At 40.1% G+C, this 16273-nt stretch overlaps 1 protein-coding gene across 2 annotated transcripts in view; it reads left to right on the top strand.

The window, feature by feature from the left end:
• Positions 1 to 4922: 4922 nt before the first annotated feature.
• LOC134531431 (venom carboxylesterase-6-like) overlaps positions 4923 to 16273 on the top strand; it is a 29567-nt gene continuing 18216 nt past the window's right edge. Inside the window, exons 1-4 of one of the 2 annotated variants that reach the window (XM_063367134.1) lie at positions 4923 to 5110; positions 10969 to 11118; positions 14465 to 14615; positions 15902 to 16087. In XM_063367134.1, coding sequence (XP_063223204.1) covers positions 4931 to 5110; positions 10969 to 11118; positions 14465 to 14615; positions 15902 to 16087 — 667 coding nt within the window. In that variant the 5' untranslated portion in view covers positions 4923 to 4930. Of the gene's footprint in view, positions 5111 to 10947; positions 11119 to 14464; positions 14616 to 15901; positions 16088 to 16273 lie in introns of both variants that reach the window. The other variant, XM_063367133.1, reaches the window with a different exon arrangement.

The following is a 16273-nucleotide window of genomic DNA, read 5'->3' as shown; positions in this document are numbered from 1 at the left end:
AGCGTGCTGACTCCAGGCAAGTGCAACGTTTCCAAAAGTACCGGCCGAGGCCACAGAGGGAGAGGGGCGAATTGTCTTATCCCTTATTCTGACCTCGGCCAGTAAACCCGCCCCTTTTAGGAACAGACCCATGTCTGAAAGACATTATACATATCTCCTACCTGGCACCTCTATGGGACGTTAATGCAGCAAGCGCCCATAGATGGCGACAAAAGATTTATGAATAAACAGACTAAATAATCATTGTGCCTTTGCTGCAATGGAACTCTAGCACTAATTATTCATTATATGTATTATATAAGGGTTATAAATATTTAGTTAATAATATGCAGTGTGCATGGTTTATTACAAAAGAGTTCATCATACAGTCCCTACTCATTGACATGGTCTGGACCTATTGTAAGAACTGGGGCTCATATTTACACATGACTGTGGATATTCGTCCATCTAACCGGCTTGCTGGTGGGAAACTGGCACTGATGTGTCGCTTTGGTTACACACATCATATAGGTACAGAAGGCAACCTGTTAGGATGGATGCTACATGATCTGACACATTACAGTTCACAATTAAACTGTTTTACACTGGAGGCCATCTGGTATAGAAATTACACTAAGAATTGCGTGCACCACCACAAGGAGATGTTGGTAGTCTTGACTACTTACTTATTTCACCGGCAACACGTACAGAAAGCAACTTCATCGTGTGTACACTATGCGATCTTGTATTTTACAAGTTAGAAATAAAACACTAGAGGTTGTTTGCCTTGGAGGTTACCATATAAACAGAAGAACTGAAGGCAATCTAGGCGAAAATTTATGCTATGTACGAAGTGGTTCAGTTAAATGTTGGCAATGATAGTCCTCGGCACTTTAATAATGATAAGTAAACTGTACCTGTAAATAGCGACCTTGTGTAGGCGAAGCAGAAGAAAGTCTCGAAGAATATGTCAGTTAGGTTTGGACCTGGGGCACTATTCGTGTTCAGACACAGTTTCAAGCATATGCGTTCAAAATGCACAAGTACACAAAAATATTATTGAAGTGGACTGTATATGAAACATGCTGTGTGGAACTGGCCGCGGGGCTAAATAAATTAGGGTTATTACTCATGCTAAGGATGAAGTTGGCTCAGATGAGACAATGGTGATGGTCTCCATGGTGTGGTACAGGTTCAACCTCGGAACAAGCTGAGTAAAAACTGCTGCCCTCAAGCGAGAGAGACCTCCACCAGAAGGTGTGTTTGGCAGGAGACATGTGTTAACTTTTGATTAGTTCAAGGCCACATTGATGAAACTAATGTTAATGGTATACAGTATGGTAAATCGTATTTAAAAACTGGCTGGCAAGTTGTCTCTTGTGATTATTACACGGAAGTATTACTAAGTACAAATACTATCACACGTGGGCAACAATTGATCAATCGATGGTGAAGTTTGTTTGTCGCGCCCATGATGTTGCACTATGTGTGTCCTGGTTATGTGTGCTGCCATGCACATACCCTGGCGAGGCGGCCATAAGGAATAATGACAATATATTTAGTTGTTTTTAATAATTACTACTCTACAAATTAACTATGTAATTTTAATATATTTCCCAGTTTCGATTTTCTTTAACCTCCAGTCGTAGTTGTGGTACTATCTGAAAGAACTTCAGAAAAATTTAAAAAATACTATTTGTATTGTTACAATAGCCAATAAATTAATCAATAATCTCTCACAATTTACCTAGTGTTCATAGCCAGCTTACTTGATTTCTGAAAACTATGTTGAACTTTTTAAAACTTTTATCTAGGAAACAACTTACTTATTTGGTCAACAAATTTGTTGGTATCCCTAATTCACGGACAAAAGCAAATCTTAAATATCAATGGTAACCCACGCTGCAAGAAAATCTGAAACACATTCTTTAACTTTAAATCAACTGACTCATTCGACCCAGCAATTAAGTTAAGGGTAGTAGCATACTTAATAAGTCGAAACCTAAAAATTGTATTTTTTTTTTTTTACAAAATTATCAACAATAGAGGAGGTTATTTTATTTTATTTGTGCTTTTATTTGAGGGCATAGAAAAAAATCTGTGACATAATGCTGCTAAATGACTTCAAGGAAATTATTTTGTAAATATTTCATCTTAATATATTTAGTAGTACCTTGATTTGCAAAGCAATTTGTTCTGCATTAAATTAAAAGACGTCATGGTGAACACTTCAACATTGACTTCTTTCCAGTTTTGCAGTATTTGCGATAGTTTTTATGGTGCCATTTTCGTCTGTAGTAGTGATTTACACTAAAACTTATGAGAAAGAAAGCTGCAGTTTAAATAAAATTATACTTAAAAATATAATAAAAACACACTTTAACTGTTGTATGAACTAAAACGTAAAAAAAAACTTTAAATTTAAGTAATTTGTTTAACAGTGACAAAATTAACTACAATTCTGAATAACGAAAACTTTCAATAAGCTAAAACTAAGATCAATTGATAAACAAAACAATTAATTGTAGTGAAAATAAGCATGGGGTGCTCTCTTGTTTCATTTTCATAATAATCTGTCCTAACGATTAGACATTAGTTGCAGAAAATTTAAGGCAACTGATATCAAGCAAACAAGTTTTTCCCCATTAAAATAGGATAATAATTACAGATTTTCAAGATGGCGGCCATAGCGCAAATTGCAACGATGGTGGTTGAGGTCAAGGCCAAGGTCAAAGCTCCCCACCAGCTGCTTATGGCAGCTTGTTCATGGGGAATTTAAGCCGCTTTGGGGACATTTCAAGCCTATGGCATTTTTTGGGAGGAAAATCAGAAAATTTCCCCTCAAAACGGGAATTTTTTCCCCTGAAATAGGAAAATTTCTAAAAGTTTTTTCGAGGCATCTTTGTCATTTTGAGGAATTTTGACACCAAGATGGCCGCGAGACGTCACAATCCAAGATGGCGGTCAACAATAAACTATTAGGACACTGGACCCTGCACCCGGACATACATTTAGATACTCTCTCCGTATTTGCCTGATTATCTTCAATCGTGCAAAATATGTTTACATACTACATAAATTTTAAATTAGAAAACAGAAAGAAGTCGGCACTGTCCCGGATGCACAGGACTTTGGAATTTATAAAGAAATTCTGTGATCGAGATCACTGCTCGACCCAATCATTGTCATTGTGGAGGACTCTAATCTTGTCTCCCCAGAGTGCACGCCTTTTCTTCAAAACATTTTCACACAAACGACAAGGACACTTTTGTAATATTCTTGGTTGACTATCTGACCCCCAATAAAAATAAAAAATCCCTTTCGGCACAGCCTACAGTCGTAGGCAGATTTCAGAGTACCTATTTCTTTTGGAAATGATTTGGAAACTTCTATAAACTCCTGGAGCATTTTGAGAACTTAATGTACATAACATGCTATATGTTCTCCAATATTCCAAAATGTTCGATTAAACATTTTCTCATATGCCATGCATCTAAAATATTTTGTATGTTTTTAATTCAATGAATCTAGCATTGAATTGCTTAGAACGATTTTTTTATATTATGCCTACTAAGGTAGTTATGCAAAATGTTTGACCTTCAAACACTATATTTAATCCTTTGCATGGTCGTATAAAAATTTGCTTTGGACCAAGGTTTAAGAAAATATTAAGACAAAAGGCATACATTTTTAATAGAGTTAATATCAAATACATGATAATTTATAGTAAAAATCCCTAATCTTTATCTAAAACTTATTGGGCTTCTTTGTAGACATACCATCTAATCCGTTCAGTCTTTGGGAGGGGGGGGGGAATTCCATACCACCACACTTTCAGAATACCAGAAAAAGAAACCCTATCAGAAACGTATCTTTGTAGCTGCATTCAGCCCCCCGCTTCGTCAAGTCCTGGTTACGCCCATACCTTAACGTCTCGACGTTAAGGCCCATATGGCCAGCGTTCATAAAACTCCGCGAAGTTTGCTTGAAATCGCCAACTTATGGCCCCACATTAAACTATCTCTATCTACAGTCAATTCTTATCTCTTATTCTGATATGGTTTAAAAACTTATGGCAGTTTGGTTTCCGGCCAACCATTTAAAACTATTTGCATCACTATATTGGCAGTGATATCCTTCTTGGATTCATTTGCAACCTCCTGAATGGTCACATCCGTTACAAAATGAATGTATGAAGAATATATGAGGTCAGACGAGATGGTAACACACGACATGTACCAGGATGTTGAGGAAATGAGTCGGACATGGCCTGTAGCATTCTGCCCGGAGCGATTCCGGGTAAACTCACGTAAAACAAGTATGTATTGTGGTATTCGGAACCTCAACCGATTTTCAGAACAGAGAATTTCGGTACTAGTCTTCAGCGGAACCAAGAATTCCTGGTACTCACGGTACCAGGCATTGTTTTTATTATTATTAATGGTGCATAAGTCGGTGATTGAAGTAGTAAAAGTTAGTTATGAACGATTAAATAAGTTATAGTGACCAAAAGTAAAAAAATCAATATTAGTGTTACAATTTTTTATTACAACCAATCACTTTATTCTCAACATTACTCTCAAACATTAACTTTGGGGAAAAAAATAAACATTTAAACAAATAATCGTTTTAACGCATGCGAAATGACAGAATACAAAATATCGTTATTTACAGAACACTGGCGCATCAAACACAGGCTCACACATAGCAGTTCGAACACCGACTGGCAACTGAGGAGCGCCCGCCCAGCGCGGCATACACTCCCCTCACCCTCTCGCTACGTGCGCCTCTCCAAAGTGGAGTAACCAATGAAAGTATCGATATTTTAATGTTGTCGACGTCGAGCCATGAAAGAACCGACGGGAACTGCCGGTACTGTGGAGGCTGGACCCCAGCGCGGGGAAGGCCTTATCGGGGCGGACGGGCGCAGTCGGCTCGCGGGGTCCGCGCGATGAGGACGCTGCTGCTTCTGGCCGTGTGCGTGGCGGGGGCCGCCGCCTCCTATCAGGACCGCCCCGTCGTGCGCGTGGAGCAGGGCGCCGCGGCAGGCAGCTTTTTGCGGTCCGCCAAGGGCCGGCGGTACGCGGCCTTCCAGGGCATGCCCTACGCCCGGGCGAGGGCCCGCTTCCAGGTGAGCGATCCCTGCTCGATAACTAGCCCAGGTGCCCGGCGTTTGCTGTTGCTGAACACCTCGCCACCACCGAGTTTCAAGTCTTGTAGGACACACGCTTGAAACACGGGGAAACTTTGGTTTTAAAGTCCCGTTAATATTGCACAATCTCGGTGCATCAATACGGGGACGCACCACAACGCCGAAATACCACAACGCCGAACGTACAATAACGCCGAAAACCATAACGCCGAATGCCAAATTGACTACAACGCCGACAGCTAGAAAACTGCTGTGTACCACAACGCCGAAATACATTAACGCCGAAAAATATCATTGAAGGACTGCCACAAAGGTTAGGTTAGGTAAGGTTAGGTTAGGCTAGGTTAGGTTAGCCTAGGTTAGGTTAGGTTGTGGTATTTCGGCGTTAAGATACATTTAAGAAACACACACAAATTCATTCAGTTGTTTTTAATTTTGCTCCTGTGCCGCCCCCCCCCCCCCCCCCCCCCCGCAGCAACATTTTTCGGCGTTACTGTATTTCGGCGTTGTGGTACACAGCAGTTTTCTAGCTGTTGGCGTTACGGTCAATTTGGCATTCGGCGTTATTGTACGTTCGGCGTTGTGGTATTTCGGCGTTGTGGTAACGACCCATCAATACTACGCATCAGCAAAACCGGGACGCCAATCTTCAGCTTCATTTTGTTGGAAGCCAGGTAACCCGTAGACAAGACGTGAAGGACGCACCAAAAGGTAGTCCGTTACAAATTCAAGGTAAAGCCATCTATTGATGAAGTCCTAAACTAAACTGTTATTAGCACCTTTAGTTCGCTAGCAGCCACGAGTTTCACTAAGGGGATGGGTTTCGCCAAGGAGAAGGATAAGAATGTGCCACATCTTACTAAATTACCGTGTGGCAGACATAGAGATATGACACAAAGTCACTGTTCGAGTGTCTATGCCCTACCTCATAAATAATTTTTTAAATTATAAAACTGAATTTATATATTTTTTAAACTCCTTTAGGTATGGAATTTCATAATTATATATAGTCTATATCATTTTCCGGCTCATAAACTATCTGTATGCATAAAAAAAAAATATGTCGATCCTTTGCCCCGTTGCTGCGTGAAAGAATCGCATTTGCAGGTAGATATAATAATACTAGAAATAAACTATTTTGAATATTGATGTCAACTATTATATTGAAATACATTTAACACTAATGGAAACACAATTATATACAATATTATCAAACCAATCAGAGTTTTTAAGTCAGGGGGCGGAACCCTGACAGCAGTTTTGGGAAGGGGATGTTTTGATTTGTTCATTCTTTTTGATATACCATCTGATAACAAATCTTTTCGTTACGAAGATTTAGTATTTGGGCATGGTTCGGAACAAGATAAATACCTTTTATACAAACGACAAAGTACGAAGGAAATGACGAAGGTAATCACAATTATTCAAAACTGATGTCTGTGTGTGTATGACATACAGCATTAACAAAATGGCCAACAGAAGCTGGTCGCGCTAGCTGCTGGTCCACAGAGCGGCACTTGCTGCCTCGCCAGCGGGAGGAGTCCGGGGTCTGGCAGCGATAAAGGCAGCGGTCTTCACGCGGCAGATCTAGCCACAGGCGGCTCTAAGGCCAGGCAAGCCGCGCCAGCCCTTCTAACACCCTATCACCTGTCACGTGATTAACTGTTCGTCATTCAATAGAATAATCCTTTTTGCGGGACGTCCGTAAAGAAAGTTCCGTTTGGTTATTAAAAATAAATAAATAATAAACTCGTTAGAAAAAGATTTTATTGACAATTTTATTTTACCATATATACACTTCATATTTTTTACATAGTCACCATTCAGTTCCAAGCACTTTCCGTAACGCTGCGCCAGTTTCTTTAACTCTGCATGGATGTTCGCCGGCCGCCTTTGAAATGGAATGGACTCCTTGACCACAGGCATCATGGACTTGCGTGTAGCTTAAGTACAGGTGCTCAGTAAACATCTCCCGAAAACGTTTAAGTGATCTTCGTACTAGAGTATAAAAATGGTGGCTACCGTTTTTTGAAACGAAAAAGGCGTCATTTTGGATGATGTATTGAAACGTGGGTAAAAAATTACAGCTTAAATGACAAAGTTACTATTGTCAACGGATTATATTTTTGTACACTTGGTTTCCCCGAAATGTTTTAAGAGTTATAGCTTCACATGTGTATATATGAATGTATATATAATACTTACATCCAGAACAACTTTCCCGCAATCTGAAACAGTAATTAAAATTTCATTGTCGACTAGTTCATATCAGTGGCGTACCCGACTTAAATTTTTGAAGGACACTGATGACAGCAGGATTTTGGGATGTATAGATTACCTTCCGGTAAAAGGGGAAGGAGGGTTGAAATTTTGAATAATAAATAGCCCGTTTAAACACATAAATAACGCAATTATTACTTATGTTAACAAAAGTTAAATTAGCCAGTCGCACTAAAAGAACAAAAATAATACTAGTTTACAAATATTTTTAATTGATCCAACTTTAAAGTTCACTTGCGGCTTGGAGTAGAATGTTTTTTTACATCACACAAGGTTTTTTTTTTGTGCTTAATGTTATTGGTAAGCGGAGACAACCATTAGTGAGTTAAAATCTTTAATTTCATTTATTTCGCACTCGGTGTTGTAACACGTTTTAATAAAATAAAATAATTAAATTATGTCAGTGTTTCATTTATCAGTGCACAGTTTTTATTGCTGTGTGACTACATTGTTGCGGAATGCTTGACTACAAAATATATATAAACCAGATGTGACGTTTAGGTGTAGGTAATTAAAAAAAAAGAATATACATATTATATAATATAATTTTTTTCAATATTTTAATATTTAATTTATTTAATTTTTATTAGTTATTGATATTATTATAAATATTCTGTTTAAAACTCACATACGCATCATTTCATGTAAAAAAATACGTATTTTTATCTTCAATTTTAACGCAAAGGGAAAATAATTGTAATTGATTCCTAGATTTTGTTTGGATGTAGATAGAAGAAGAACCAATTCCAAAGATAACCTGCTTCGTCTTGGAACAATTTTGGCTGTCGTATTTTCTTCTTCTCTATTTTCGAAAATATTATTCAATCATAAAATGACGTAAATAATATATTTATACCTTTCCACCAGATTTACACAGCCATTTCCTACGGAACAGTTCATTGCACCGATATTGTGAAAATTCCAAAGTAACTAATAATTATATCCCATCGTACATTATGGATCTACAAGTAGTACGAAGTGCTTGCCTTATCAGCGGTTCTTCGATCCATAAATGTTGTGTTTATCGTTATCAGCAACACCCCGTGGTCGAAAAAGCCAGGAGGTCACGTACTTGTATGTAATTTTGTGTTAGCTAGAACTATGGACTGTGGCTAGCCACAACACTCATTTATCTCTCTGTGCTGGGTCCTTCGACAAACCACTAGTTTGTCTGTCCTGGGTTTTTCGCCACACCACTCGTTTGTCTATGTTGGGTCCTTCGTCACATCACTAGTTTGTCTGTGCTGGGTTCTTCACCACACCGGTCTTTTTTTCTGAGCTGGGTCCATTGCCACACCACTAGATTGTCTGTGCTGGGTCCTTCGCCACACCACTAGTTTGTCTGTGCTGGGTTCTTCACTACACCACTCTTTTGTTCTGTGCTGGGTCCTTCACCACGCCACTTGCTTGTTTGTGCTGGTTCTTGGTGGCATTGCTCGGTGACAATACTTCTGCGTACATGAAGCATTTGTACAGTCTCCGGGACGACGCCTTTGTTTTTGATATCAAGCGACTCAGAAAGTACCTTAACCATCTAAATTCTTTCTCTGTGTGTCTGTAACGTAAGGTAAATTAATTCGAACACACTGAAAAATGCATACATGTTGATCGGTTGGATCAATCAGATACATTAAAAAACGTCTTGTTATAACCTATCTACGCATTGAAATAAGCTAATAAAACAATGGTATATCATGTAGGTATAGGTATATTCATTTGATACCATTGACAAAACATTTTTTTTTCGGTGTTGGATTCACTCAACCATTAAGGCTTTATTTTAAACATTTGATTTAGAATATATTGATTTATTTTTTTAAGAATTGGAATTAGTAACATTTTTAAATTAAAATACTTGGTGTAAATTTATTTTGTTCAAAATTTTCGGATTTGCATAGTTTTGGGGTTTTTGTCCTTAAAAACTTACAGATCCGGTCTCCTAACATAATAAATACTAACGTGAACCAGTTTTTAAACTATTGTTGTTTTAAATTTTTTTAGAACTATAGCTATAGGTATTTTTATGAAGCGAAGATTTTGATGACCGTTCTAAAAGTGGTATCAGGGTTACCCATTTTTCAAATATCATTTGCAAAGCAACACGTGGATAATCCCATTAAGTTGTTTACAAATAACTTTGACAGAACAAAAATTAAAAGTGCAATATCTATCAATTTGAGATTTCAGATATGTTACATGACAAACATTATAGTTTCTTGAAGTCGGAGCCGTCAATCCTTATCGTGATCAGAGGCGTGTCCAAGAAAGAAGGCTTGAGGAACTGAGGGACCTCCCACCCTTTCTGCCTTTCCACTTCTGATTACTTCTTACATTGGAGGAAATGTATTACTTGGGGGGGGGGGGGGGGGGGGGGTGATATGGTGCAAGAAGCTGTAGGTAGAAATTTTGTAACCAATATTTTCAATAAGTAATGTTATTTCTGTTCAGGTTTCATTTTTATTATCAGGGGCGTATATCTGTAGTATCCGCGAGGAGGGCCCGCGGAAATTCGCAGAGGGACCCCCGCAGCCTTAGAGTTTTGCACGTGGGTTTCAACCGATGCAAGTAATCTCTGGTTAGTGTGCTTGTATGTTGTATACTGCCCATATTTTGGCCCTTATGCAAGCAAATAAGCATAAATCTTTAAAATATACAGAAAATGTTCCATAAAACAAATAGTTTACGATTATCAACCCAGTTTCACAGACACGATTTTGCAAGCCTCCTCAATGAGGGGCTTCTTAATTCAAAGGTGTGGGGTGTGGCACCGTCGATCCTCCTCCCCCCCCCAAAAAAAAGGTCAAATTGTCCCCTCTCTCTCTCTCTCTCTCTCTCTCTCCGAACAGTCGTCTAAATGTGAAATGCACCGAAGGCCTGGCCCACACACAGTTCTCGTGAAACTCCGCGGAGGTTAAAGCAAAAAATGTGTTTTGGACAATAAAGGAAACTCACTGTTAATAAATACGCGAGACAAGTGATGTCAGAGAACCTGGTGGCTTGGAGTGTAGCTACGTTCTTTTACAATGTGTTTTAAGCAGGGCCGGCGCGTCTATATAGGCGAACTAGGCAACCGCCTAGGGCGCCAAGTAGCTGGGGGCGGCGCAGCACGACACATAACAGCTGATACAATATGTTTAACGATTATTGAAACTAGATGAAAATGGATTTTTGTAACAGTTTGGAATCTTTATATTGATATAAGTAATTATTTAAATTCCACGGTGACCTGTTTATGATTTGTAATAAGTAAAAAAGAAAAAAAACACAAGCCTGCTTACATTTGATTGTTGACAAAATCTTAGGCTTACGTGATGTATATTGAGGCAAAAAAAAATTTTTGGGGGTGTCCGGCGAGGTGGGGGGGCATTAAGGTTTTTCGCCTAGGGCGCCAATTTACCTTGCACCGGCCCTGGTTTTAAGTGCGTGAGAGTAGTGGCATCTAGCGGCGTGGAGTGAAGTGAAGTGGTGACTGGCCGGAGTTGCCCATATCGTGGTCTAGCGATGTTTGGTTGAAGCCGGCGATGAGCACGGAGAAGGCCGGTGCCCGTGTGCGGCAGGAGGCGGAGCCGGCGGAGGCGTGGGACGGCGTGTGGCCCGCCGATGAGCCGGGCAGCGAGTGCCTGCAGTACATGCACACTCACGGCGACCACGAGCAGAGGGTCCGCGGCTCCGAGGACTGCCTCTTCGTCAACGTGTTCACGCCCCAGGTGAGGCTCCATCCGCCCCGGCTACTGCAGCTGGTAGTCTTGCGTCGACTTTTACACCTTGAAAATGACGTTTAGCGAATACTTTTTGAATAAAACTTGCAAGCCAAAAACTCTTAATTAATATAAATGGCAAGAAAACGAAATAATTATCAACATGGCGCGTGTGCCACCGAGACTTAGGTGGCTCTTCCACCAACTCAAGCACGTCTGGTCCAGAAACAGACAGCTGTACGCTACTCCCTGCTGGGACGTCCAAACTAGCAGATATAAGGCGTGCAGTGCACGGTCCCCAGATTCTTCTGCATGTTTTGCAAGGATTAAGAGTCAACGCTATTTTATCATAACGTTTAATAAGTTTCGATATGCCTTCTTTAAATAAATCTTCCACCTGGGAAATATACCATTCTGTACAGGAGCGTACGCAGAATTTCATTTGGCTGGGGGGAGGGGAAGAGGAATAGGTCCACTTTGCCCGCTGTTTGCTTCACAATAATACTTTAATTTGTTAGTGGGAATGATAGATTTTGCTAGAATTGTTAGACTTTCCGGAGAGGGGGGGGGGTGTGTGTGGGGGAAATTATATATATTCCCTCACCCCCTCCCCTCTTTAACAGCAACTCGAAGTACATTGTCATCATTTCACGTGCCTGAAGAGGTGTTAATAACTCGGTGCCAAATATGGGTACTACACATCTGGCGGGATTTTCTACGACCGAGTTCATTTTCAACTGATGTAGCTGACGAGTGCATCTTCAACGCAGTCTTATAATCCATTCCTCAATACCTCCTGAACACAGCTGCTCACAGCGTAGCAAGGATGACGTTGCTGATTCTGCCCATTTCTCCCACAAGTGCAAAGGGAGTGTTTTATTTCGAATCACCCTCGTATTTAAAGTCTCTAACATTGGGTCTCACCCTGAAATAAAATAAATGAAATTATTTTGAAAGAAAAGTTAATGCGAAAAGTTGAAAAATGCATTATGACGAGCATTTCTCCAACTTGTTGCAACACTAAAATCGCGTCACGCAGTACATGGAGGACAAACAAAGTCTGGCAGGAAAGAGCCGTGCAAAGTAATAGTATTTCGTCCACGCCTTCACGACAGGGGTAGACCTGGAATACTTTCATTTGCTGGTTTCCTGGGGTATGACCACGTACACAGAAAATTCCGTGGGGTTTTCTGGCTCAACATAAGATATATAATAATTTGGTTCGGTCTAACTTTAGAATCACAGCAAAAGCTTTCGATGAAGCGACAAAGATCATCGTGCTTAAATACAATATAATACTTATTTTATTCAGGCTATTGTTTATTAGAGATTTGCCTGGATAACGAAAATCTTGTTGAAGGATGGTAATTTAATAAAAAATAAGTGCTTCTTGTTGCTAATCAACAGGATAAACCAAGCAAATATAAACTTTGCTTAATATTTAGGGCACAGAAAAAGTGGCAGACCACTGAAACAATACGTGACAGAATTTGTGATTGTTAAAAATTGTCCATTTGGAACAGCATTCTATTCAGTTAAGAACAATCGACAGTAAATTAACTACATGCTGCAAACATTGAAAGCTTAGAACGACAATGGAAAAATGTCTTAAGAGCTTAATTTAGCACGTATATCGCATATTACATGCTCTGAAACATGACATTCGTGTAGTAGCAAGATACTGGCACTTTGTGTAAATATAATATAGTCATAAAGTGAACCTCGTATGGCGCTATCTTGCATTTACTTTTAGCCGACTCTCAGGTTCGGTAACCATTTATGATTCGCAGCCCACCAAAATGTCTGTCAGATCGTAGCATTTCTAGCATTTATTTTGTCCGACTTGCACGCTGACCACACGTCATGTGTCATTTGTCATTTTCCCGCTGTGAAATTTGTTAATAGTTAAGGGGCCCACCTATCCAATGGTGTATTTGTGTTAGTTAGGCGGGATGATAAATGCGACGCTCGCAGGTGCTTCTAGCACGGTATCGCCCCTAAGCGCAAGGCTGATAACTGTCACACAGTCTTCTCTTCGTGGATAGGGCAACTAATAAGATCCGAGCGATAACTATAACATTACATGGTGGAGAAATTAAAGATAAAGGTGTAGTGCAGGTCCCTTGAGTGATTTCAAGAATCTGTACCGGGAGTTTCATGCCTAAAAATTATTCTGAAACACACCTTTAAGCTATATTCACTATTCTATAAATACAGTTTGAAAACGAAATCTGGGCGTATTTTTAAATGATTTTCGTAAACACAACTCATCGAGCAGTTTTCAAATCGCGTGGTTTATGTCTGAAGCTATTCACAAACTATATACCTATACCCGGGTAGGCACAAACTATATACCTATACCCGGGTAGGCGGGGACCTTAATGTGTTCTAAGTATCGGAGGGAAATAATATATTTAATGTGGAGCTACTTGGGTGTTGGAAACAATACGCGTGTCTTTGGGATGTGCAAACGGCAACTTTTCCCACTGCGGCAGAAGAAATGAAGCTTACGGCTATTTACTGGAAATATATACATTTTATATGCTTGTGTGATTTTGAAGCCATTTTAAAAGCACTACGCTCCACAATCTGATCTGGGGGTCGTGTATCGTGGTTTGGTCGGATAATGTTCAGGGTGAGGCCCCTACAGGGACGGACGAAACATTCGGCCGTGTCGCATCCTATGTGCATAAACATAGGTCATGACTACTACCTCTTGCTGTTGCCTATTTGAGTTGCACAGGAACTAAAAATTTGAGCGAGTCTTTCAGTACTCGCCTCGGTAACGAGAATTCTCATGTTGCAAATACACCTATATTTCGAAACTCGGACACGAAATTTAAGGTAGAGTGCTTTAAAATAATCCCTAGCGTGATAAATATACGCAAATTGTGTTTTCAACTACATTTCTAGACACGAATCACACTTAGTTTTCGCACCAACCACTAGAATTCGCTGTCGCAGCAGATACGTCTACTATTGTATCTTTTGATTTGCATACCAAAATTTAAACTATATGTAATGAAATGGCTCTGGTAAAAGCGAAAAAAGACTTGAAGAAAACCTTAACTCCGGCTTTGTACCTGATTTCCGACAGTGAATTTTATTTAAATACTGCCCATCTTGTTAAAATTTATTGAAAAGTTTATACTCTAAAGTTTCTTTTTGCCTTTTTGAGCTTTGGTTCGTGCCACCCGCCACAGATGGCAGCACCGTTTTTACACTTTTTCCATTCCACGCGACTTCCGTTCCATTAACGAAATTACTCTCACCAAATGAAGTGTACCGAGAGCTGAGAAGTTTCACATCAGAAAAGTTGCTCCAACATCTAGCATTAGGCGGACGTGTTTTCCAGCTGCCGAACGGCACGAACCCTGCCCTGGACGTGATCGTCTTCATCCACGGGGGCGCGTTCATGTTCGGCAGCGGAGACACGTTCGGTCCCAGGTACTTCATGGACCGCGACGTGGTGTTCGTCACCTTCAACTACCGCCTCGGTATACTAGGTGAGTCCTCGGAGAGGCTGGCTGAAGGGGTATCTCATCCTGCCATTTGGTATTTGTTCTCTTTTGCCAAAACTTCAATTTTAAGATAACGATCTGAATCAGTGGTGGATCCAGAATTTTGGTTTGGGAGGGGCTTGACCCAGCTGAGGCTAGGCTTTATCAAGGCAAACACTAAAACAATAGTGGACCCAGATGCTTTTGGAGGGGGCTTGAGCCCCTTAGCCCCCCCTCTGGATCCGCTACTGATCTGAATTACTGGAATGGCGAATAATATCAAAAATTGCCGTTATTATAATTTAGTATCAATAAATAAGTCCCTGGCTTGTAACTGCTGGGAACAGCTAGTAGCAGATACAGAAACTTATTTCTGGAGACAATTTGAAAAAAACAAAATATATTAAAAAAATTACGTTAATAACCAGGCTTTTGGACAGTACATTATCATTCTCAACATGCATAAAATTGTGTTTATGGTTTGTGATTCCAGGTATTCTAACAGCCCACCTTGTATCACGTACAATAACGAACTGCCTTCTATGAGTTCTGGAATATATTTTTATTAATAACTTCGGGGGGGGGGGTTAATTACACCCTATCCCCACCCTGTGCCGGCCGCTGGGAACAACTGATTATTTAATACGGCCGATTGCCGATAATGTAATATTCACCCGAAGCTATGAACGTTGGCTTCAACAAGTGTCCAAAGTTAATGTGGTTTCCATTGTTTATTACAACAATTGCGGCAAAAAAGGTAATTAATTCTTGCATTTTAAGCATTTGATTAGCGATATAATCTCATATACCTATTGGTTCTTTGATTATTAAAATAAAGTAGCATCGGTCGGCCAGTTCAGTAATAATAGGTTATGTTACAATTTGGACTAAAAAATTATTATCTCATATAAACGATCGTATAAAAAGTCAACTGCTTTTATTTAGTATTCAATGAAAAAAAATTATAATTTTCAATTAACTCCGTCTTTGTATTATACAAAATAATGATAATTCAGTGATGATAATACAATTCAATTCATAAAAGTATGCAATTTTTCATCAACGTTTTCTTATGACGTTATGACTTAAAATTATCGTCCGTAAACCGACTTTACAGACAACACACACCCCCTTTTTTTTTACGTTCACACACTGTGAGAGCCGGCAGAATATTGCCATCGTCGGAATCATCACCCGAACCCCACGGCATGCTTCCCTCCGACATAGCGAACTAGGCTGTCCTGAGACTGTGAGAGTTGGCTGGTGGTACGGCGTGCGACGTGTGCACGCAGGCTTCCTCAGCACGGAGGACGAGGTGGCTCCGGGCAACAACGGCCTCAAGGACCAGGTGCTGGCTCTGCGGTGGGTGCAGAGGAACATCGCAGTGTTCGGGGGAGACGCGGGCAGCGTGACCCTGATGGGCATGTCCGCCGGCGGGGCTAGCGTCCACCTGCACTACCTGTCCCCGCTTTCCCGAGGCGAGTTTTCGTCATTTATCACGCTCTGCGTTATTTTAAAAAAATTCTACATTAATTTTCGGGTCAGAGGTTCTTGTGACAAGTAGACCAGTCATATTAGGGGTTTTACCTCGGAATGAAAGATAATAAGCTGTAAATTGGTATAAACCTTTGTTTTGTCGTTCTAAATGTTGTCTCAAAAGTCAC

Source organism: Bacillus rossius, chromosome 3 (assembly GCF_032445375.1).
Source record: "Bacillus rossius redtenbacheri isolate Brsri chromosome 3, Brsri_v3, whole genome shotgun sequence".
Lineage (NCBI taxonomy): Eukaryota > Metazoa > Arthropoda > Insecta > Phasmatodea > Bacillidae > Bacillus > Bacillus rossius.
The sequence above is the reverse complement of the archived record's forward strand: the minus strand, read 5'-3'. Positions and strand labels throughout refer to the sequence as shown.